Source organism: Salvelinus sp. IW2-2015, linkage group LG16 (genome assembly GCF_002910315.2).
Source record: "Salvelinus sp. IW2-2015 linkage group LG16, ASM291031v2, whole genome shotgun sequence".
NCBI lineage: Eukaryota > Metazoa > Chordata > Actinopteri > Salmoniformes > Salmonidae > Salvelinus > Salvelinus sp. IW2-2015.
This window is the reverse complement of record NC_036856.1, coordinates 34,182,365-34,208,208: the sequence shown is the minus strand read 5'-3', so window position 1 is coordinate 34,208,208 and position 25,844 is coordinate 34,182,365. Positions and strand designations below refer to the sequence as shown.

General features: G+C 44.6%; 2 protein-coding genes across 2 annotated transcripts in view; both read left to right on the top strand.

Moving 5' to 3' along the window:
- Nucleotides 1-21,486, top strand: part of LOC111975477 (collagen alpha-1(XXIV) chain-like) — a 69,872-nt gene extending 48,386 nt beyond the window's left edge. The window contains exons 10-22 of the mRNA XM_070447430.1: nt 253-306; nt 774-827; nt 2,115-2,168; nt 2,329-2,436; nt 2,662-2,715; nt 2,816-2,923; nt 3,847-3,900; nt 5,633-5,686; nt 7,542-7,598; nt 8,370-8,424; nt 11,185-11,235; nt 15,982-16,035; nt 21,212-21,486. Coding sequence (XP_070303531.1) covers nt 253-306; nt 774-827; nt 2,115-2,168; nt 2,329-2,436; nt 2,662-2,715; nt 2,816-2,923; nt 3,847-3,900; nt 5,633-5,686; nt 7,542-7,598; nt 8,370-8,424; nt 11,185-11,235; nt 15,982-16,035; nt 21,212-21,486 — 1,032 coding nt within the window. The remainder of the gene's footprint in view (nt 1-252; nt 307-773; nt 828-2,114; nt 2,169-2,328; nt 2,437-2,661; nt 2,716-2,815; nt 2,924-3,846; nt 3,901-5,632; nt 5,687-7,541; nt 7,599-8,369; nt 8,425-11,184; nt 11,236-15,981; nt 16,036-21,211) is intronic.
- The window catches only part of LOC111975825 (collagen alpha-1(XXIV) chain), a 30,378-nt gene continuing 25,219 nt past the window's right edge, over nt 20,686-25,844 (top strand). Inside the window, exons 1-2 of the mRNA XM_024004434.2 lie at nt 20,686-20,737; nt 22,356-22,463. Coding sequence (XP_023860202.1) covers nt 22,386-22,463 — 78 coding nt within the window. The 5' untranslated portion in view covers nt 20,686-20,737; nt 22,356-22,385. The remainder of the gene's footprint in view (nt 20,738-22,355; nt 22,464-25,844) is intronic.

Below are 25,844 nucleotides of genomic sequence, written 5' to 3'. Positions count from 1 at the left end.
ACTTCTGGACACACACTCCCTCATGCTTTTGCACACACACACACACACACACACACACACACACACACACACACACACACACACACACACACACACACACACACACACACACACACACACACAGACACACACACACACACACACACACACACACACACACACACACACACACACACACACACACACACACACACACACACACACACACACACACACACACACACTTTGTTTTACTTCTCTCTCTTTCCACAGGGAGCTCCTGGCGGAGAGGGGGAGCCAGGTCCAGTTGGAGAACCTGGGATAAAGGTTAGTGTCCTAGAGAATTACTGATTTGGTTTTAAAACCCCCAAAACAAAATGACAAATCAGACAACATGCTAGTAAAGTTTACCGCTTAGCCTACTCACCCATTGAACTTGTACAGAAGATGTACCTCAACATACCCTAGGTATGAAAAATATTAAAAGATGGCATTGTTAATCTGAGAGCGGTACCAGGTCCTATTAGTACCCAGAAGCCTCTTGGAGGGCCATGGCATCTGTTCATCCCTGTGTTGGGTTATGTCCCCCTGAGGGGACGTGACCTCCTGAGCACTATGAAAACAGTCAACACTCGCAAATAAAGTACTTACATCGAAGTKATATTTTATTTGGAAGTTGGAATACTCCTGGGCTACAGTACCTCAAGACTCATTTACAGAACTTAGAGTTGAGCTTGTCTTATCATCTTATTTTGTATAAACTCCTGAGCACCTCTATTGTTGTGTCCATGCAGGGCCACGGGGGGCCGGTTGGAGGAGAGGGGGAACAAGGACAGCAGGGAATGAGAGTGAGTCCTGACTGAGTCCTTCACAAGACCTTCTGAACACAGTCTATGCTCCTAATCCTGCTCTGCTTGTGTTTGGGAGAATCCGATATGCCCGTATATTTACTGTGCCCTCGTTGATGGAGATGTGTAATCCCTGGGCCGGCGAAGGCCAGGGCAGTGTTGAGAATGATTTGTTTTTGTCTGTTGGACTGTATCAATAACCTTCAGGGATGTCGGAGGAGCCTCTCTCTCCCCTCCCTCTCTCTCCCCCTCTTCTTGGGCCAGGGGAAAGCACTATAGAGAGAGAGAGGGTCCTTTGTGTCAAAGCTTACTCTCAGAGATCCTGTTGTAGAACTACATTGTATTGTACTGTGATGCAGAAGGATGTGCAACAATTACATAGTTACAGTCTAGTGTAGAAAGTTGAAGACACACCTGTTCTCCAGTCTAAATGTCCGTATTATGGATGCTACTGTGTGGCGACTGAGGTTGTGCTGGACGCTCTGCCCAGCCTCCCTCATCGTCAATCCATGATTTATGACATGGTCCACCAAAGTGGCCCTAATGTCATCGGAAATATGTCTCCGTCTATTGCCTGGTCCCCTTCTTGTCCTCCTCCTACTCCTCTCTTCCTCTCGCTCTCACTGCCTCCATGTTTGCAAAGTTCTCACAAAAGAGGTGAGCTTACCTGAGGTCTATTTGTAGTGCTAAGGCTCAGACTAATTGGTGTTCAATTACTGTATAAATGTTTTCATGTGTGTGTGTGTGTGTGTGTGTGTGTGTGTGTGTGTGTGTGTGTGTGTGTGGGTGTTGCCAATTTCAGGAATGTTTTGCATTTTGAATAGAAGTGTTTTCCCAATGATTGCAAGAGATTTCATTCTTGAACGAAATGTCTAATGTAAGAAACAGTGTGTAGTGTTTTGCAAGTGTGTTGCAGAATTGCAAACAAAGTGCAAAGCAGAAAATGTGTTTGTACTTTTGGTGCTTTTGTTTAGGGCATGGTTACAAAAGTTAAGGTTTTGATGCTTTTGTCTAAGAATTCACTTTCAGTGAATAAGCAATCGGCAAAAACTGTAATCACAATGGCTTACATATAACGGAAGGAAAATATAATCGTCACAGTCAGGCTCTTTCCAATGTACAACATGTTTCATGCCCTGTGGGTTTGTGTAAACCTACAATCATACGAGTCAACTATACATACTGGACAGTAAAGCCTAAACATTCCATAGGAACATATTAGCATGGTATTAATTGTAACAGCAGTGACCATGGTTGGCTGAAATAAATGTGATGCTGTGTTTGTAGGGTCTTCCAGGTCCTGCTGGCGAGGACGGGCCCCAGGGAAAAGATGGACCAAAGGTAAACACACTGGACAATAAGCTAAATGAGAAGTCCTTTGCTGTTATTGCTCCTACTTCAGAAGCCTCCTAGAACCTATGTCTCTTTACTCTCCTACTCTTTCTTTCTTGTCATCTTGATCTTTCTCTTCTCCCGCTCTCTCTCTCTCGCTCTCTCTCAGGGAGAGCCAGGTGACTGTGGGCCCATGGGCGAGGCAGGGGACAGGGGGATAGAGGGAGACCCTGGGCCTCCTGGAACCACCGGAGTGGCTGGAAAACGTGGTTTCTCTGTAAGTGTGTCCGTTTATTAGCTAAACTTATGACAAAAAATAATAATGATACAACAATTAAGCCGTACAGTAGGTAATGATGCCAATGTGTCCCAGTAGGGGTCAGTATTCTGGGGCACTTGGCGTTCAGTGAGGTCGCTGTCACAATGGAATTGTAACAAAGAAGATGATTTTGTCAGCAGCCATTTTGTCTCCCAGTGTCTAATGAGTTTGCCTCTCTTCCAGGGTCCAGAGGGGAAACAGGGTCCCCCCGGCAACCGAGGACGGCATGGCAAGAAGGTACACACCTGTTTTACTATTAGCATGTGTTGATAAATGACATCACCGATTCCTCATGGGTGTCCGTGCTCTCACAGCTTTACTGTTGTTCTGTCTTCAGGGTGAGGCTGGCAAACCAGGTCCTATCGGTGAGACAGGGGACATTGGGGACATCGGCCAGGAAGGAGGGATGGGACTGAAAGGAGCCAGAGGAACCAGAGGCCCTGTGGTCAGTGCCCAGTTATGTATTCTCCGAGTTCTCACCCCTCCTAACTTCCTATGTGGGCAATATGTGTAGGAAAGTGTCCCTCATTAGTACTGAAGGGAGTCTATCAGGTTATTGTGTTGTTCAGGTCACTGGAGTGGCCAAGAGGACAGCAGCCTCCATTCGGTCTCAACAAGAAACACTTGAAATTAATGGAGCTGTTTCCTTGTGTCCTTGTGTTGGTTGAGATGAGGTAACACACTCAGCATCCTACCACCCAGTAGAAATACTTGTCGATATACATACACATACTCTCACAATTGACAAATTGCATAATTCCCAAGTCATTGGCAGGCCTGTAATATTTTATATAAATAATGTTGATGAACTTCCTAAGTTTCCCTCTCTCTCTGGAGAAGCAACCCTGAATGAATGACCTCATATTACATTATTCAAACCTGGCAAAGCCTCTGTCAGATCAGTAGCTCAGACTAAGCAGAAGTGATCTGACATCTTTCCTAATCTCTAAAGCTAATCTCCCTCTGTTTTGTATAGCAATTAGCAGGTTGCTAATCCGGTAGTGTTTGAAGACAAGCAATAGGCCTATCAGATTTTCTGTTATGAGTTGTAAAAAACAGATGTCAAAAGCAGAGCAAAGGCTTTAAATAACCGTTTTCCCCCTGGAGCACGGGATCACACAGGAAGACATAGAGGAAGGAAAACTCCTTTCCCAGGAGTGCTATGCCATGAAACCTCTGTTGTGATAGCTGGGAAAGGAAAGATGTACGGCTTAGTGTCATACAACACCTCAGGTCCAGGGATGCAGCCTGCATAGGTGCTTAACGTTTAACTCCAAGGTTATATTTAGCATAACCACATAGTGCAGATAGAATAGCAAAACAAATGGTTGTAAAAATGAATGTGTCTGTTTTCTGCATGATTTCCAGGGTCGTCCAGGAGTCATGGGGCCTGAGGGGATGCCTGGAATTGCAGGATACACAGTGAGTTATTCCTGTCTGTGCTACAACACACTTCTCTTTATATCTCTCTCTGTCTCCTTCGATCGCAATCTCAAATCTCACTCACTGACTCCCTCACTTGTACACACTCATACACACACACACACACACAGACACGTTCAACAATAACTTTAAAGTGTTTCTTAAGGGTATGTGTGTCTCTTCAATCACTAATAACAACATAGGTATGCAACAAAAGTATTCTAAGCCCTGTTCTGTTATGGTGACATCATGTCACTCATGTCACTCACACCAAGTCATGACTCCTGACTTCCTTATCAGATCAGCTCTCTTCCCCTAAAATAGATTCACCCCAGTCTCTTCACCTCAGAGAGATTCACCCCAGTCTCTTCACCTCAGAGAGATTCACCCCAGTCTCTTCACCTCAGGAAGATTCACCCCAGTGAATCAATAACATGTTAACACACACACACACATATACTAACAGTTCTCTGCAGCCAAATACAACTAGACAACATAACACCTGGTGTCGAATCAATACCACAGCAAACCGACTGCCAGAACAGAGAAGAAAGCCAAACCCCAAACCCTTAAAACCACATTTGTTTTGGTACCTCCACAGCCAGTCTTCATTCTGGTTTTCAGTCAAACACAACTAGACAGAGAGATTCACCTCAATACCACAGAAAACACACACCTAGCCAAACAAGAAGAAAGAGGAAATTGGATATGGTCAACCTCAAACCCTTATAACCAAAACCTCTGGCAACTCCAGAGGACGCCAGGTCATCGCCAATCTCATTCTGGCTTTTAGTTTCGTAACGATGCAGGGGCACTACAAGTTCACCTGGTTCCTTTTTAGTCTGTTTGTACTGTACTTACTTACTTACTTACTTACTTTATTGTCCCCATGGGGAAATTTTGTTGCAGTGTCATGTACACATTTAAAGTGGCGTTAAATACAAAACAAGATTGACAATACAACTTTCAATAACAGTCACGCACCAATAAATAAAATAAAATTAAAAATTTACACTCACTCTTAGCTCAATCACACACCCACCCAAATTGTTGAGTGATTTCTGTGGTCCTGACAAATAAGTCATTATACCAGGGATATTGTAACGGTTTTCCTCCTCCTCTTCATCCGAAGAGGAGGAGCAGGGATTGAACCAAAATGCAGCGGGTTGTGATGACATATTGATTTATTAAATAAACAAAAACAGACAAAGACGAAAACGAACTATACTTGATATAACTAACAAAATAACAAAACGATGTAGACAGACCTGAACAAACGAACTTACAAATACACGAAGCACGCTGACACAGGAATAGACTACATAAACGCACGAACAAACCGAAACATTCCCGTATGGTGTAACATCGACACAGACACAGGAGACACATACACTAAACACAAACCCATACACTACACCCAACACCCCCTTTACCATATAACCACCCAAAACCGATAAAACCCAAACATTCCCCATGTCACACCCTGACCTAACTAAAATAATAAAGAAAACAAAGAATACTAAGGCCAGGGTGTGACAGATATATTTCTCTCCCTTGCTGTCCTGAGTGTGTTTATAACAAAACATCGTGTTTAACACAATGTTGACAACCCACGCCGTGTCAAGTTATGTGTTATTGTACTGTCTGTCGACCGTGAGTTATGGGTTCTTTGAATATTATGCAGCATATGATGTAGATATAGGTGAGTAATCATGGGTTTGGTTATTCTTAGGGCCACGCCGGCAAACCGGGACCCATAGGACCACCTGGACCCAAAGGTGAAAAGGTACCCTATGCATTTGCATGTTTTTTGTCCTCCTCCTACACACAGTGTTATGTTTTCAGCCTTTTGAAGAGAAATGCCATGTACTGTAACCTTCTATTACTAGCCTGTTCAACCTCTCTTTCGTATCGTCTGAGATCCCTAAAGATTGGAAAGCTGCCGCGGCCACCCCCTCTTCAAAGAGGGAGACACTCTAGACCCAAACTGTTACAGACCTATATCTATCCTGCCCTGCCTTTCTAAAGTATTCGAAAGCCAAGTTAACAAACAGATCACCGACCATTTCGAATCCCACCGTACCTTCTCCGCTATGCAATCTGGTTTCAGAGCTGGTCATGGGTGCACCTCAGCCACGCTCAAGGTCCTAAACGATATCATAACCGCTATCGATAAAAGACAGTACTGTGCAGCCATCTTCATTGACCTGGCCAAGGCTTTCGACTCTGGCAGTCTCTATGGGGGTGCCACAGGGCTCAATTCTCGGGCCGACTATTTTCTCTGTATATATCAATGATGTCGCTCTTGCTGCTGGTGATTCTCTGATCCACCTCTACACAGACGACACCATTCTGTATACTTCTGGCCCTTCTTTGGACACTGTGTTAACAAACCTCCAGATAAGCTTCAATGCCATACAACTCTCCTTCCGTGGCCTCCAACTGTTCTTAAATGCAAGTAAAACTAAATGCATGCTCTTCAACCGATCGCTGCCCGCAAACCTCCAGATGCCCATCCAGAATCACTACTCTGGACGCTTCTGACTTAGAATATGTGGACAACTACAAATACCTAGGTGTCTGGTTAGTCTGTAAACTCTCCTTCCAGACTCACATTAAGTATCTCCAATCCAAAATTAAATCTAGAATTGGCTTCCTATTTCACATCAAAGCCTCCTTCACTCATGCTGCTAAACATATCCACATAAAACTGACTATCCTACCGATCCTTGACTTCGGCGATGTCATTTACAAAATAGCCTCCAACACTCTACTCAGCAAATTGGATGTAGTCTATCACAGTGCCATCCGTTTTGTCACCAAAGCCCCATATACTACTCACCACTGCGACCTGTACGCTCTCGTTGGCTGGCCGTCGCTTCATATTCGTCGCCAAACCCACTGGCTCCAGGCCATCTATAAGTCTTTGCTCGGTAAAGCCCCGCCTTATCTCAGCTCACTGGTCACCATAGCAACACCCACCCGTAGCACGCGCTCCAGCAGGTATATTTCACTGGTCGTCCCCAAAGCCAACTCCTCATTTGGCCGCCTTTCCTTCCAGTTCTCTGCTGCCAATGACTGAAACGAATTGCAAAAATTACAAAAGCTGGAGACTCATATCTCCCTCACTAGCTTTAAGCATCAGCTGTCAGAGCAGCTTACCAATCACTGCACCTGTACACAGCCCACCCAACTACCTCATCCCCATATTGTTATTTATTTTTGCTCTTTTGCACCCCAGTATCTCTACTTGCACATCATCATCTGCACATCTATCACTCCAGTGTTAATGCTAAATTGTAATTATTTCGCCACTATGGCCTATTTATTGCCTTACCTCCCTAATCTTACTACATTTGCACACACTGTATATAGATTTTTCTATTGTGTTATTGACTGTACATTTGTTTATCCCATGTGTAACTCTGTGTTGTTTTTGTCGCACTGCTTGGCTTTATCTTGGCCATGTCACAGTTGTAAATGAGAACTTGTTCTCAACTGGCCTACCTGGTTAAATAAAGGTGAAATAAAAAATTAAATAAAGTTTGTTGTGCCAGAGTTGGATGGGCGCATTTTGGCATGCTGTCTCATTTTACTGTTGTGTCAGAGTGTACTGAGTGTATTTTGGTATGGTGTTCTAGGGTTACCCTGGAGAAGACAGTAAGACCCCAGGACCTGCCGGGCCACTAGGTGAACCAGTAGGTCTCGCCTTCCTTCAACTTACCTGTCCTCTTCCTATGTGTGTGTGGCTTAGGGCTGAGTCAGAGGTGATGTCCAAAATGGCACCCTATGAAAGCATTATATTAACCGTTTTCTAATAGTGGTGTTGCTTGAGGCATAGTTGTCCAACCATGCTTGACAGAGATCCAAGAGAATGGATGTCCAAAGCCGCTTTGTGGAGGCTGCTGAGGGGAGAATGGCTCAAAATATTGTCCGGAACGGAGCGAATGGAACAGCATCAAACACCTGGAAACCAGTGCATTTGAAGTGTTTAATACCATTCCACCGATTCCTCTCCAGTCATTACTGGAGTGTGTGTTGGGCTCCTGAGTGACGCTGTGGTCTAAGGCACTGCATCTCAGTACTAGAAACATCACAACAGACACCCTGCTTCAAATCCAGGCTGTTTTACAACTGGCAGTGATTGGGAGTCCCATATGGTGGCTCACAATTGGCACAGGGTTTGGCCGGTGTAGGCTGTCATTGTAAATAAGAATTTGTTCTTAACTGGTTTGCCTAGTTAAATGAAGGTTAAAAAAATATATTTTTTACCTCAAGCCCGTTCTCCCCAAATAAGGTGCCACCAACCACCTGTGCCAAAGCGCTACAGTAGATGGCTCTCAGCATAGATTGTAAGCAGTGTAACCTATAAGAAGGAAGGTATTGTGTTATTGGCTCAGAGAGTTTAAGGTGAAATACAGCCTTTCCTAAAAGATTCAGAGCCCTAATGTATGTGTGTGTTTGGGCAGGGTCTCCCGGGTGAGCGAGGAGACCGCGGAGAGCCTGGAGATGAGGGATATCAGGTAAAACCACCATAAAAACCACAACATCAAATGTATCCCAAAATCACTTTTCTGGCGTTTTTTCTGTTCCGTTTCCATTATTTTCTTTGGTGCTTGTATTAAAACTTCTCACGAGTCACCAACCCTGTTCCGGAGCACCCCGCACCACCCCCCACTGAATAGCATAGTTAGCATAGCGTCACAAGTAACTTGTAGCATCTAAATATCATTAAATCACAAGTCCAAGACACCAGATGAAAGATACGGTCTGTGAATAAAGCCACCATTTCAGATTTTTAAAATGTTTTACAGGGAAGACACAATATGTAAATCTATTAGCTAACCACGTTAGCAAAAGAGAGATTTTTTCACTCCCAACAGTTTTTCCCTGCGTCAGTAGCTATCACTATTTCGACTACATAAAAATATATATAGCCACTAACCAAGAAACAATTCATAAGAGGATAGTCTGATAACATATTTATGGTATTGCATAGTTTTTTTTGAAAATGTGCATTTTCAGGTATAAATCACAGTTCTACATTGCAGCTGCATTCTGAAAAGTGCCGACCCAGCCAGAATAATTACAGAGACCAACGTCATATAACTAAATACTCATTTTAAAACATTTCAGAAAAATACACAGCGTACAGACATTGAAAGCCCAACATCTGGTGAATCCAAACAATATTTCAGATTTATAAAATGTTTTATAACGAAAACAAATGTAGCGCTAAATTAGCATAGCTATACCAGCAGATTCGGCTGGCGCCCACGGCAAGATCACATGCCACAACAGATATGATATAACTCGTAAATGGGTCTTACTATGGCTGATCTTTCATCAGAATGTTGATCAAAGTGTCCTTTGTCAAGATGAGTTGTTGGTTCAGTTCAGAGTCGTTCCTTTCTCACTCCATTTAGCACAGTACCGGTCGAGTGGCACGTATTTCTCAAACGATACTAAAATCTAACAACTGACAACCGCAAAACTCCCTAAAAAAATCAAATAATCTGATTAAACTATATTGAAAAAACATACATTACTCGATACTGGTCTCACATGTATCAAACAAACTTCGACACGGAGATAATAATGGCCGCACAACAGAAGACAAACTAGCTCCAAATTCCATGCAACAAAGAACCGGAAGTTGTCGGTCATGCCAAAGATTTTGCTCTCATTTCACGTCAGTCCCAAATAGACAAGAAATTCCTCTGACGTCCTCTAGACACCCAGGAAGGCCAGTGAGTTGTGTTTCGGGTCATAGGAGGCACGACCATATATAGGCAGAGCTTTGAAACCAGCATAAACATCTTGATTTTATGTTCTTGGTCATGGAAATGCTGTTGAATGCTTCTGTATCACTCAGAGACAAAATTGAAACGGATTTAGAAACTAGGGATTGTTTCTTTCCAATGGTAGTATCATATGCATATAGTAAGAACAAAATTGAATAAGAGGCAGTTTAATCTGTAGAGCAAATTATGCTAATGCGAAAATAGCACCCCCTGTATTCTCAAGAGGTTAAAGCAGGTCTGAGACCACACATCTGAAACATGAGCATCCCGGATTACTGAATTCCTAGTGTATTAGTCAGGAGGAAATCTGGTGTTATTGGCATAGACACTGAAAACTAACACACACACAGGCGAAACACACACACACAGGTTCAGTCAGGTGTGAAGTTAACAGTACAAGATGAAAGTTGTGCAGAGCGAAATCCCAGAATCCCCTGCGGCAGGGTACTAGAGCTCTCCCCTCCTATAAACACTTGCCCAATGCCGCCCTCCTCAGAGAGAGAGAGTACAATGTTTAAGCATTTATAAGCATTCTTCCTGAACTGGATATCAGTTCAAAGTCACGGTTGCTAATCTTGATTTGGCAGTTGTTGAGAGGCTTGAGAGACTTCCAGGATCCCATTAGATAAAAGTGTTGTGCTGTGTGTGGTTGTGTGTGTGTGTGGTGTGTGTGTTGTGTTGTGTGTTGGGTGTTGGTGTGTTGTGTGGTGTGTGTGTGTGTTGTGTGGTGTGTGTGTGTGTTTGTTGTGTGTGTTGTGTGTGTGTGTGTGTGTTGTTGTGGTGTGGTGTGTTGTGTGTTAACTAGTTGACCTAGTGCTTCCCCCCCTCTGATGGTAATTTATAGAGCAAATTTTGTCTGAGCCACCTGCAGCCCAATGTAATAAAATACATACCTAGAAAGCTTGGCCTGTGAACTACAGTACCTGTGGTTCTGCTATTCGTATGGTATGAAGCTTAGGGACTATATCGTGCTGTTGAAAGAAGATAGATATGCGAACACAGTTGATGCGCCCACAGTTTTATTGTGCAACATTTCGCCCTAAGATCAGCTTATTACAGCTAACCTTGTGTAGCTGTAGTGAACCAAGACAGCTAGCTCGAACCCTGACACCTGGGTCTCACTAAATGACCTGACTCAACCTCCAATATCACCAATTCAGGTGACTGTGAAGCTGTAGCGTTTCACCTAGAGCTGAGCGATATGGACAAAAATCCATATTGTGATAAATTCCTCATTAGACGTGCTAATGATAAAGTTATAACAATGTTCACCACAGTTTATTTTAATAACTACTAACGTTACTACTAGTTGTTATGGTTGTAGCCATCAATTGTCCCATTAACAATCACCCATATTAGCAGACTTATTTCATTTCAAACTTTTCGATAATTGACTGTATGGTCTGTGTCGATCATTGATGTTTATCGTCCCAGCTCTAGTTTCACCTGTATAATGTCTTTGTCTCTTTGTTATTTTCAGGCCACACTGGCATCACTGGACTGCGCGGCTGTTGGAGCACCAGGCCTTCCTGTAAGTCCAATAAATACTATGTGTAGCCTTATCAGCATCTACAGTTGAAGTCGGAAGTTTATATACACTTAGGTTGGAGTCATTAAACTCGTTTTCAACCACTACCTGGATGTATGTCATGGCTGTCTTCCTCTTCTTCGTCTGAAGATAACAAGGATCGGACCAATACGCAGCGTGGTAGGTTCATGTTTTAATATAGAAAAAACTGAACATGAACACCAATACAAAAACAATAAACGTAACAAACCGTAACAGTCCCGTGTTGCACAAACACTGACACAGGAAACAATCACCCACAAAATACCCAAAGAACATGGCTGCCTAAATATGGTTCCCAATCAGAGACAACGTTGAACACCTGCCTCTAATTGGAGAACCAATCTAGGCAACCATAGACTTACATAAACACCTACAATGAACACAACCACCCATAACTCTACAAAAAAAAACTAGACAATACAAACACCCTAGACGAGACAAAAACACACAAACATCCCCCATGTCACACCCTGACCTAACAAAAATAATAAAAAAACAAAGATAACTAAGGCCAGGCGTGACAGTACCCCCCCCCCCCAAAGTGCGGACTCCGCCGCAAAACCTGACACAGAAGGGGAGGTCCGGGTGGGCCTTCCTACGGCGCGGCTGGTGCGGGACGTGGACCCCACCACCATAGTCAATACCCGCTTAGGTGGCCTCCCAGGAACGAGGACCCTTGCAGCGAGTCCCAGACTGAAGACCATCGGAGAGGGCGCCACTGGACTGAGGGGCACTCCGGACTGAGGCAGCTCCGGACTGAGGGGCAGCTCCGGACTGAGAGGCAGCTCATGACTGGAGGGCAGCTCACTGACTGAGGGCAGCTCATGACTGGAGGGCAGCTCATGACTGAGGCAGCTCATGACTGGCGGGCTCCGGACTGAGGGGCAGCTTCGGACTGAGGGGCAGCTCCGGACTAAGGCAGCTCACTGAGGAGGCTCATGTCACTGGAGGGAAGCTCATGACTGAGAGCAGCTCATGACTGGAGCACGGCTCATGATGGCGCTCATGACTGGCGCGCGCTCACTGACTTCGGCGGCTCTGGCAGCTCCTGACTGGCGGGCGGCTCTGGCGGCTCCTGACTGGCGGCCTCGGCGGCTCCTGACTGGCGGGCGGCCTGCGGCCCTGACTGCGGCGGCTCTGGAGCTCCTGACTGCGGCGGCTCTGGCGGCTCTTGACAGACGGACGGCTCTAGGCTCCGACAACGGCGCTCTGACGTCTCGGACAGACGGGCGGCTCTGACGGCTCGGGACAGACAGCGCGGCTCTGACGGCTCGGGACAGACGGGCGGCTCTGACGGCTCGGGACAGACGGGCGGCTCTGACGGCTCGGGACAGACGGCGGCTCTGACGGCTCGGACAGACGGACGGCTCGGACGGCTCGGGACAGAGCGGCTCTGACGGCGCTGGGCACGGGCAGCATGGCCTGCAGCAGCAGCTCAGATGGCGCTGGCAGGCAGCAGCTCAGATACGCTGGCAGCAGGCAGCTCAGAGCGCTGGGCAGGCAGGCAGCTCAGATGTACGCTGGCAGGCAGGCAGCTCAGATGACGCTGGGCAGGCAGGCAGCTCAAACGCGCCTGGGCAGACGGACAGCGCAGACGGCGCTGGGCAGACGGCAGACTTTGCGCGGCTGAGGCGCACAGTAGGCCTGGTGCGTGGTGCCGGAACTGGTGGTACCGGGCTAAGACACGCACCTCAAGAGCTAGTGCGGGGAGCAGCAACAGGGCGCACAGGGCCTGGAGACGCACAGGAGGTTTGGTGCGTGTGCCGAACTGTGGTACCGGGCTGGAGACACGCACCACGGCGAGTGCGTGGAGGAGGAACAGGGCTTTAGACGCACTGGAAGCCTGGTGCGTGTAGTCACTGGTGGTACTGGCTGGGCGAGGAGGTGGCCATATACCGGACCGTGAAGGCCACAGGAGCTCTTAAGCACCGAGCCTGCCCAACCTTACCTGGTTTAATGTTCCCCGTAGCCAGGCCAATGCGGCGAGTGGAATAGCCCGCACTGGGCTGTGCTGGCGAACCGGGAACACCATGCTAAGGTCGTGCCATGTACACCGGCCCGAGGAGACGTACTCGAGGCCAGATACGTTGAGCCGGCTTCATGGCACCTGGCTCCATCCCACTCTAGCCCGGCCGATACGTGGAGCTGGAATGTACCGCACCGCGCTAATCACACGTACAGGAGACACCGTGCGCTCTCCGCATAACACGGTGTCTGCCCTACTCTCGCTCCACGGTAAGCACGGGAGTTGGCGCAGTCTCTACCTGACTTCGCCCACTCCCTTTAGCCCCCCCCCCCCCCCCCCAATAAATTTTTGCGCTGACTCTCAGGCTTCCAGCCTCGCTTCCATGCTGCCTCCTCATACCACCGCCTCTCGGCTTTAGCTGCCTCCAGCTCTTCACGAGGCGGCGATATTCTCCCGGTTGCTCCAGTCTCCGCTGTCCAGAATTTCCTCCAAACCATAAGTCCTGCGACCTGCCTCCTGCTGCTGCTGCCGCTTACCACGCTGCTTGTTCCGAGTGTGTGGGTGATTCTGTCACGGCTGTCTTCCTCTTCTTCCTCTGAAGAGGTGTAACAAATCGGACCATACGCAGCGTGGTAGGTGTCCATGTTTTAATATAGAAAAAACTGAACAATGAACACAATACAAAAACAATAAACGTAACAAACCGTAAGCATCCGTGTTGCACAAACACTGACACAGGAAACAATCACCCACAAAATACCCAAAGAACATGGCTGCCTAAATATGGTTCCCAATCAGAGACAACGTTGAACACCTGCCTCTAATTGAGAACCAATCTAGGCAACCATAGACTTACATAAACACCTACAATGAACACAACCCCATGAACTCTACAAAAAAAACTAGACAATACAAACACCCTAGACGAGACAAAAACACACAAACATCCCCCATGTCACACCCTGACCTAACAAAAATAATAAAGAAAACAAAGATAACTAAGGCCAGGGCGTGACAATGTATTTCAAGGCCTACCTTCAAACTCAGTGCCTCTTGCTTGACATCATGGGAAAATCAAAAGAAATCAGCCAAGATCTCAGAAAAAAAGATTTTGACCTCCACAAGTCTGGTTCATCCTGAGCAATTTCCAAATGCCTGAAGTACCACGTTCATCTGTACAAACAATATTATGCAAGTATAACACTAGGGACCACGCAGCCGTCATACCGCTCACAAAGGAGATGCGTTCTGTCTCCTAGAGATGAAACGTACTTGGTGCGAAAAGTGCAAATCAATCCCAGAACAACAGCAAAGGACCTTGTGAAGATGCTGGAGAAACAGTACAAAGTATCTATATCACAGTAAAACGAGTCCTATACGACATAACCTGAAAGGCCGCTCAGCAAGGAAGAAGCCACTGTTTTAAAACCGCCATAAGAAAGCCAGACTACGGTTTGCAACTGCACATGGGGACAAAGATCTACTTTTTGGAGAAATGTCCTCTGGTCTGATGAAGCAAAAATAGAACTGTTGGCCATAATGACCATTGTTATGTTTGGAGAAAAAAGGGGGAGGCTTGCAAGCCGAAGAACACCATCCCAACCGTGAAGCACGCGTGTGCAGCATCATGTTGTGGGTGCTTTGCTGCAGGAGGAATGGTCCACTTCACAAAATAGATGGCATCATGAGATGGAAATGATTTGGATATATTGAAAACATCTCAAGACATCAGTCAGAAAGTTAAAGCTCATCGCAAATGGGCTTCCAAATGACAATGATCCCAAGCATACTTCCAAAGTTGTGGCAAAATGGCTTGACGACAACAAAGTCAAGGCATTGGAGTGCCATCACAAAACCCTGACCTCAATCCCATAGAAAATGTGTGGGCAGAACTGAAAAAGTGTGTGTGAGCAAAGGAGGCCTACAAATCTGACTCAGTTACACCAGCTCTGTCAGGAGAATGGGACAAAATTCACCCAACTAATTGGAAAGCTTGTGGAAGCCTACCCGAAACGTTTGACCCAAGTTAAACAATTGAAAGTAATGCTACCAAATACTAATTGAGTGTATGTCACGCCCTGACCTTAGTTATCTAGTTTTCTATTATTTTGGTTATCAGGGTGTGACGAGGGTGGGTATGCTTGTTTTGTATTGTCTAGGGTTTTTGTATGTCTAGGGGTGTTTGTAAGTCTAGGCATATGTATGTCTATGGTGGCCTGAATTGGTTCCCAATCAGAGGCAGCTGTTTATCATTGTCTCTGATTGGGGATCATATTTAGGTTGCCATTTTCCCTTTTGGTTTTGTGGGTTCTTATTCTATGTTTAGTTGCCTGTCTGCACTAGCCATATTAGCTTCACGGTTCGTTTTGTTATTTTGTTTGTTTTGTTCAGTGTTCGTTCTTTAAATAAAGAAGAATGTATGCTTATCACGCTGCGCCTTGGTCTCCTCCCTACGACGGCCGTGACAGTGTATGTAAACTTCTGACCCACTGGGAATGTGATGAAAGAAATAAAAGCTGAAATAAATAATTTCACATTCTTAAAATAAAGTGGTGATACTAACTGACCTAAGACAGGGAATTTTTACTATGATTAAATGTCAGGAGTTGTAAAAACTGAGTTTAAATGTATTTGGCTAAGGTGTATGTAAACTTCTGACTTCAACTGTATTTRTAGGTCACATTTTGTTTTGCACATTGAAATAAGAATAAATCCTGTGTGTGTGTGATTTTGTTGATTAGGGAACACCAGGGGAACCCGGAGAACCTGGCCTGAAAGGAGAAATGGGAACTCAGGTGAGTGTGAGTGTGATCATGCTATTCTTTGTAAATCAGTGCATCGGACGCATTCCGCTCCTGGCTTGGGGAAAGGAGACCACAGTATTTGTTAAATCATGTCTCCCTGGKGCTCTAGATCCGATGTTATTGTATAACTAGATAATCAAAGTGTTACACCAGCCTACTGCAGAGCTTCCTACAGGCTTCCTTGGCTCTGAACACCATGAGGGTCGGGTTGAGCAATCACCTGTCAACGCTATGGGAGAAGAGGAGACACTCACTTCCAAACTGCAGTTCCTAACATGCTAGACAAGCCGTGGAGACAACCGTTTTTAACCTAGGACTCTATTGCTCTCGATCAACAAGCCGACGTGCCAGAGCATAAGCATTGTCATGTGAAGAGAGGGAGAAAAAAACACTTTTATTCCCATGAAATCAGACTGGGCCAAAACAATGCAGACAGGCTTGAGCATCTGTGCCTTTGATACCAGAGAAGACGGATGAGGGAAGGAGAGAAAGAGGGGGAAAGAAGGAAGCAGAGAATTATGTTTGTTTGGCCACCCACTGTGCGCTTCGTGCTTCAAAGTGTTCCGTCTGAATTCCACAAGGCTTGAGAATAGACACTGGAATGCAGAAAGCTGGCATCAGTAAGAATTTTGGAAAAAGGAGCTATTTATTATGRACTTCAAGTCTAAATTACTTCACTTCAAGTATGAATATTTTAACTGCAGCTTSATAATGTATACATTTTCAGAGTTTGTGAATATCATTCATTTGTGACATAATGTTGCTCTTTATGGAATATAGCTCTTTATGTACAGAAATAGGATCTGCATATGGTCACATATTTCCTAAAAACAAGCTGAGGTACTGTATCTTACATATATAGTTCTAAATACCTTTGACATGTTAAGACATGCGACTTGGCCTATTTGCCTATTTTATCAGATTGAGTCAATATTGTTGCGTCACATATTGAGTGCAAGTTCGGCCTTCTTAGAAAAATCTGAACTGGAGTAACACAAGACTAGAGGTCTATGAGTGAAGTATACACTARGCAGAACTGTATATGTAAACATCCGTTTAGTGTGCAGTAAGCCTAAGACTTAATCTTACCGTTTTTTACAATCACTTTGGCACTAATTTCAGAACCTTGTGGTCATTTTTCAAAACTCTAGACACAAACTCAAAACAGTCATCACTTGTAACACAGGCTGTCCAATGTTCAAAACATTGCATTGTGCATTCATGTCTTTAAAGAAACCTTGCACTTACAGAATCATTGGTTCAAATAACTAATTTATCATGAAATACCATAGGAACATTCATTTAGATCACCCACACACAAGATACTGATAGTTTCACTGTGTAGTTGTTCATACAATCATTAAATATTGTAGTACAAAATATGTGATACATGTTTCATTATGGTACTACATGTAAATACATCACTGTAAAAGGACTAGTAGAGAGAATACTACAGACACAGTGGAATCATTGAACAAAATCTGAAATGTATTGATGACATACAATAAAATCACAACATAGGTTTCTTTGAATCAAAGCAAAAATAATTAGCTACAAAAAAGAAAAAAACTACAGTAAAACGTCAATTGCAGTGTTCCTCACCTGGCTTACTGTAAAAAGCAAAACAAAGGATTGATTACTGTACTTCTACATTTCCATCAACCCTGTCTTGTGGATTTGGCCACAGGTTCTCATCCACATCACAATGGATGTTTTCATTAGCCAAACATCTTGGGAAGAATCTTCGGGCATGGCGAATCCAGGCCTGACACTGGTCTGCCGTGATGCCATTGCATGCTTCATCCATGGCCTGGAGAAGGGTGGTTTGTTCGTGAGGTCACCTATCATATACCTTCCACCTCAATGTGGAGAAAAATTCCTCAGTCGGGTTAAGGAAAGGAGAGTATGGGGGTAAGTACAAGGTGGTAAATTGTGGATGGGCCTGAAACCATGCTTGCACCATTTGAGCATGGTGGAACCTGACATTATCCCACACAATGACGTAGGTCACGCCATCAGCTCTACAGACCTGATTTAGCTCATCGAGGAAGGTTACAAGGAGAGCTGCATTATATGATTCAATACAAGGTCTGCGTCCCACCACACCCTCTTCCGATATAGCCGCACACCTGGTGATGTTGGCCCCATGTTGTGCAGGTACTTGGATGGTTGCCCGCTGGCCATTGAAATTCCAACCTCTCCTCCTTGTTTTGGCCAGGTTGAACCCTGCCTCATCCAAAAATAGGAATTTGTGATGGTTTTCGTCAGCATCCAGCTCCATCACCCTCTAAAAATACATTTTGGAAAGAGAATTACTGATTNCTGCCTCATCCAAAAATAGGAATTTGTGATGGTTTTCGTCAGCATCCAGCTCCATCACCCTCTAAAAATACATTTTGGAAAGAGAATTACTGATTACAATGATGTAGAATTTTGGGGGAATTTTTCAAAATAGGCATCTTGAAAACTGAACATACCTGAACATACTCAGTCCTCAGTTGCTTCACTCTGTCTGCATTTCTTTCAGAAGGCACATTGGTATAGCTGTTTTAGAGACACCTGGTGCCTTTTCAGCATGCGTGCAATAGTCGGCAAACCTATGGCTTCCACATTGTTGAACATGTCGTCATTGTCCAAGATGTGCTGCCAAATTTCTGTAAGGTGAATATCATTTTTGACCCGAACCAAATTGACCACAGCCAGCTCTTGTTGGTCAGTCAGAATTTTGCCTCTGCCTCCCCTATTTGGCCTAGTCTCAATTCTGCAGGGAAAATTACAGTAAGAACACATTTAGTCACATCACCTACTCTGTGGTACACATTGGCATGCAGTATACAGTCATTTGACAATTGAGAGTAGCCTAATGTTTAGTGCATGCTGAAGACTTACCGGTTCTCATTGCGGAAAGTTCTGATGATTGAGGCCACAGTTGATCTTCTGAGGTTTGGATGAATCATTGTAGCTGCCTCAGTCATTGTTATGCCATGATTTACAACATGGCCTACAACTATTGCTCGGATTCCATTGGACACTCTTTGCTGTTGCTGCCACTGTCTTGGTCCGTGGCCTTGACCTCTAACACGTTCCCTCACACCTCTCAAACGAGGCCCACAACCACCTCTCAGAAGGGGTGCTTGTCTCCTGACATTRCTTTCACCACCACGTTTTCCTCGTCTTCCTCCTCCCACTGCTTGACCTCTATTGTGACCTGGATCACCTGCTGACTCCATGTTATCGCTATGTTGTTGCAGGTGGATACCACTCATTACACTATATACTCGAGTTGGCAGTTTTGGAAAAGCAATTACAAGGGCCTGCATACATACACTCACCGGCCACTTTATTAGGTACACCTGCGTGTTAACGCAAATAGCCTGCTCCTTTGAATAGCGAATCATGTGGCTGCCTGCAACTCAATATATAGAATATATAGAGTAGAGAGCTTTAGTTGTTGTTCGACCAAACATTAGAACGGGCAAGATGCGTAATCTAAGCAACTTTGACCGTGGTATGATTGTTGATGCCACACATGGTGATTCCAGCATCTCAGAAACAGCTACCCTCCTGGGATTTTTGCGCACTACAGTCTAGAGTTTACAGAGAATGGTGCGATAAACAAAACACATTCAGTGAGCGGCAGTTCTGTGGGCAAAAACACCTTGTTAATGAGAGAGGTCAGAGGAGAATGTCCAGACTCATTCAAGCTAACAGAAAGGCCACAAATGCTCAAATAACAGCCGTTTAAAACAATGGTGCGCATGCTGCAAAAGGGGGTCCTACCCAGTGCTAGATAGGTGTACCTAATAAAGTGGCCGGTGAGTGTACAGTAATGTCAAATCTGAAAACATGGTCTGAAAAAGTGGTACATGGGACCATAGAAACAGTGTCTGATAAAGAATGATGAGGAAATATTACATCCATAGATAATGTAGTCCAATTGGTTCATGTTCCACGGTAATTGGTGTCATTGGATCTCATTATCCTGAAGCTTTCATGATCTAAACATGGAATATTGTTTGTCAGTTTCCATAAAAKTATGCATTAAGAGTAATGCAACAGTTACTTATCATTTTCAGCAGGTGTATCAATTGATAGTTAGATCATTGTAATGAAATTAATAGACAGTCATCTCAGATGTAATGTGTGAATTGCATTTTGAAATGGTAATACTTTGATGTTAAGTTGTGTCATTTTGAACAGGTGATTTTAGTTCAATGAACAAATGATCTTAGCTTTATGTGTATTGTATCCAAGCAATTGGAAAAAGTGTTAGTTTTGAAAATGTGCTTTTTGATCATCGGTTGTGAGTTTTGTGTCTAGAGTTTCGAAAATGACATCAAGGTTCTGAAATTAGTGCCAAAGTGATTGTAAAAAACTGTAACGTAACCACACACATGTCAGGGAATAAGCAGACACATGAGATAAAATAATGGATTTGTTTCTTATGGTAACAAAATCAATTGGATGTGGTAGTGTGTGTGTCTGTGTGTGTAGCATTGTACGATGTGTGTTGGAACCATGTGTGAATGTGTGTGTGTGTGTTGTGTGTGTGTGTGGTGTGTGTGGGTGTGGGTGTGTGTGTGTGTGTGTGTGTGTGTGTGTGTGTGTGTGGTGGTGTGTGTGTGTGTGTTTGTACAGGGCTTCGAACGGGAAGAAAGGAGCGAGGGGCCTGACTGGGACCGCTGGTGTTGAAGTAAGTATCACATCACCACAATGTAGAGAAGACATGAAGAAAGAAAGACGACAGAGAAGAGGGTGATGGGAGAGATGTAGAGAGGTACCAAGAGGGAGAGGGTGATGGGAGAGAGTGAGAGAGTACAGAGGGAGAGAGTGATGGGAGAGATGTAGAGAGTAAACAGAGGGAGGAAAGAGATATACTGCATTACATTCTGTACTACAACAAACAAGACTAATGCATTGTGTTACGTGGAGATTAACATTTACGATATGGACTACTTTGTTGGGGAGGAAATGGGGGAAAGCTGGAGATAGAGGACGGACAAAAAGAGAGAGAGGGAGAGAGAGAGCGAGAGAGAAGCTGTGTGAAGAGATAGAAAGCAGGGAAGGAGGATGCATGGAGAGAGAGAGAGGCCGTGGAGTGATGGAAACAAATTTAAATAGTTATTGCCGAGAACATGCTGAGTAATGGTATCAAAAGGTTCTACAGCTGGCACCATCGAGAGCATCCTGACCGACGTTGCATCACCGCCTAGTATGGAAAAGTTTCGGCATCCGACCGTAAGGCGCGCAGAGGGTAGTGCTACGACCCAGTATATCACTGCGGCCAAGCTCCTGCCATTCAGGACCTCTCTACTAGGCGGGTCAGAGGAAGGCCCAAAAATTGTCAAAGTCTCCAGCCACCCAATCATAGACTGCTCTCTCTGCTACCGCACAGGCAAGCGGTACCGGAGCACCAAGTCTAGGTCCAAAAGCGCTCCTTAACAGCTTCTACTCCCAAGCTGTAAGAATGCTGAACAGCTAATCAAATGGCCACCCGGACTATTTGCATTGACCCCCCCCCCCCCTTTTTTTTACACTGCTGCTTACTCCACTAGTTTATAATCTAGCATACACTTTACCCCTACCTACAGTACATGTACAATATTACATCAATTACCTCAGCTAACCAGTAACCCTGCACATGACTAAGTACCGGTACCCCCTGTATATAAGTTTCATTATTGTTATTATTGTAGCTTACTTTTTTTACATTAGTTTATTTAGTAATTATTTTCTTAACTATTTTTTTTTTTTTACTGCATTGTTGGTTAAGGGCTTGTCAGTATTCAGCGCATGTGACAAATACAATTTGATTTGATATTTACAGAGAAGTCCATAACAATGTCCCGTACATGTACTCTCCATGACATGACATTTCATTGGGTTTGTTTCGTTAAAGTAGCAGGACAAAATGTTCAGTGCTGTATATAGTCAGTCTGTAGAATATTAGAGCATATGACAATATGTTGAGGTCAAAATGCACTTCCCTTTATTTTCCATAAAACAGTTATAGATCCCAAGCCATCACTGCCAGTCGGGAATGTATCTCTTTATTCCAGATGTCTCTGAAGGTAGATTTATATACAGCCAACTAAGGGGGGAGAAGGCCGTGGGGGACTGGGAAAGGTTGGGAGATTAGAGCGGTAGTGTATCGTAGTGTAGGTGGTTGGATAAAATGCATTACAGTTAGAAGTGACCTCAACTGGCTAAGACCTGAATATTCACGTTAGTGCCCATAACTAATGCCTTTACAAGTATTGTCATGGAGACACAACAGATTGAGTTTGATATTGTTGTTTTGTATTTCCCAGGGCGAAGCTGGTTTACTTGGACCCAGAGGCATGGAGGGATACGCTGGGCCTGACGGTCCTCCAGGACTAGTTGGGTTACCAGGATTTCCAGGGAAGACTGGGCGACAGGTAGGCATCATATCCTGTCTCTCACACACACACACACAGAATGGGGCCCTATAATCTGTCCATAAACAAACTCTTGCCCTGTTCGTGCTCTACAGTAGGTCACAGTAAGAGTCAGGGGATTATTACATTGTGTAAGCAAACTTTAAGAGAGCCATTCTCTCAGCATCGTTAAATGTCTGTGGCTGACAGTCTGACCTGCTCTCTGAATCAGAATAAAGTTTATAATCTAGTGACCCCTTTCTTATTTAGTTTTACCACGTCTCCTCGTTAAAAACCTCACTCGTCTATTTCTCTTGCGACATTACACACAATCACAACACTAGCTAGCGTCACAGTAAATCTCCAACAATGTCCAAACTGAATAATGGGCTGAATAAAGTTATGAGATTATCCCATTATTAAAGGAAAAATACACTCAAAAACTATATTATGGTATTTTTTTCATTAGTCCATGTCAGCAATCAAGTTTTCAAGATATTGGATTTTCAAGAAGCAAAGTGTCACTTGCCACATCATAATGATGATGCATAATGCATCACATGATGCAAAACGAATACTTCTTGAAAATCCTCAATCTTGAAAATTTGACTGCTGACATTGAAAACATCTTGGGAACCGTGGACTAATGAAGAAAAACAATCCTTTAAGTAGATTAAGACAACAACACATTATTAATGTGATTGRGGCTAGACTGCGACCAGGATGGAAAGACTCCTGTAATCCAGTAAATCAACATATCACAGGAGAAATGGAGCTTTAGAAGACTGAAATATGGCTGCCCCTCCTTTTCAAATCAAATGAAATCCAATATTTGTCACATACACATGGTTAGCAGATGTTAATGCGAGTGTAGCGAAATGCTTGTGCTTCTAGTTCCGACAATGCAGTAATAACCAATGAGTAATCTAACCTAACAATTTCCCAACAACTACCTTATACACACAAGTGTAAAGGGATGAAGAATATGTACATAAAAATATATGAATGCGTGATGGTACAGAACGGCATAGGCAAGATGCAGTAGATGGTATAGAGTACAGTATTGAATGCTGCCATCAATCCACGGTTTCTAGTTTGGGAATGTTTTAATAGTTGTTGTGGGTACGACATCGCCGATGCACTTGCTAATAAACTCGCTCACCGAATCAGCGTATTCGTCAATGTTGTTGTTTGACGCAGTGCGGAACATATCCCAATCCACGTGATCGAAGCAATCTTGAAGCGTGGAATCAGATTGGTCGGACCAGTGTTGAACAGACCTGAGAGCGGGAGCTTCCTGTTTTAGTCTCTTGTCTATAGGCTGGGAGCAAAAAAATGGAGTCGTGGTCAGCTTTTCCAAAAGGAGGGCGGGGGAGGGCCTTATATGCGTCGCGGAAGTTAGTTTTTACTAGCCCTGGTAGCACAATCGATATGCTGATAGAATTTATGGAGTCTTGTTTTCAGATTAGCCTTGTTAAAATCCCCAGCTACAATGAATGCAGCCTCAGGATATGTGGTTRCCAGTTTACATAGAGTCAAATAAAGTTTGTTCAGGGCCGTCGATGTGTCTGCTTGGGGGGGAATATATGCGGCTGTGATTATAATCGAAGAGAATTCTCTTGGTAGATAATGCGGTCGACATTTGATTGTGAGGAATTCTAAGTCAGGTGAACAGAAGGACTTGAGTTCCTGTATGTTGTTATGATCACACCACGTCTCATTAATCATAAGGCATACCCCCCCGCCCCTCTTCTTACCAGAAAGGTGATTGTTTCTGTCGGCGCGATGCGTGAAGAAACCAGCTGGCTGTACCGACTCCGATAGCGTGTCTCGAGTGAGCCATGTTTCCGTGAAGCAAAGAGCMTCACAGTCTCTTATGTCTCTCTGGAATGCTACCCTTGCTRGGATTTCATCAACCTTGTTGTCAAGAGACTGGACATTGGCGAGTAGTATGCTCGGGAGCGGTGTGCGATGTGCCCGTCTCCGGAGCCTGACCAGAAGACCGCTTCGTCTGCCCCTTTTACGGCGTCGTTGTTTAGGGTCGCCGGCTGGGATCCGATCCATTGTCCTGGGTGGTGGGCAAAACAGAGGATCCGCTTCGGGAAAGTCGTATTCCTGGTCGTAATGATGGTGAGTTGAGGTTGCTCTTATATCCAGTAGTTCCTCCCGACTATATGTAATAAAACCTAAGATTACCTGGGGTACCAATGTAATTAATAACACGTAAAAAAACAAAATACTGCATAGTTTCCTAGGAACGCGAAGCGAGGCGGCCATCTCTGTCGGCGCCGGAAGTCTCCCTTCTCCCTCTTCTTCTGGGCGCCTATTCTTATACTGATCTAGCATCAGGTCCACCCTGTCCAGCAATTATAATCTAAAAGGAGACATGGATCCTAGTTCAGCACTCCTGCACACTGGGAGGCTTAATGAATACGGATCCTGCTCCCAGCAGCTGTGTTTAAAGTGCTGAAGGATATTTGTCAGGAAATGACTGGTCATTAAATGGCTTATTTGATTTGATTGGGTTTCTGTGGTCAGAGATCAATGGGATTCTTGACACTAAAGTCTGCAGCCCTGAGTATGTGGGTATTTCATGCATGGATGTCCTTTAGTCTTCCCCTGCTACCCAGACAGCCAGACCGACAGTATTAGCCACCCTGTCTGTCAGTTACATAAGAAGCAGGTCTGGTGGCACAGAGGCGGTTAGGGAGGGAGTTCTTCACGGTGAAAACACATAGACTCTCTCTCACAGGGACGGATATCCCAGCAGGAAACAACCAGGGTGATTTTACACACATACTGTAACTACATTACCTCCCAAGGGAAAACAATACAGTCAGGACTACTGCTTCAGCTACCCGAGAAGAGCCGACCTATCGGAGTGTTTTACAGTACACTCTGTCCTCCTCCTCTTCCTCCTCCACTACTTGTTCAACTCTTCATCATTATCATCACCATTTTCTTCTTCATCCTCCTRCTCTTCTGTCTTCCCTTTCCTCCTATTTCTCTTCCTCTCCCTCCATGTCCCTTTTCTGAATTGGTTGAATGGCGTAACCAGTGAATGGTACATGCCTGGCAGTAATTGTTTCTGTCTCTCTGTGGGTCTAACCTGTGTCAGACTGAGTCAGGGGAACTCTAGTCATTAATGAAAATATGTAGGAGACAGAGGAGGACCATAGCATAGACCAGCCTCTGTGTCCCCCTGACCTGACCACCATCCCCCAAATCTAGTATTATCTTACTGACCAAACAGTCTGACCACTAGCTGTCTATCACTCTGTATTTTTCTCTGTATATCTCCTTCTGTCTCTCTCTCCTCTCTGTCTCCTCTCTGTCTCTCTTGCTTCCTCTTTCTCTCCTGGTCTCTCCCTAATTAATTCCACTGGGTGCAGGTAGTACATT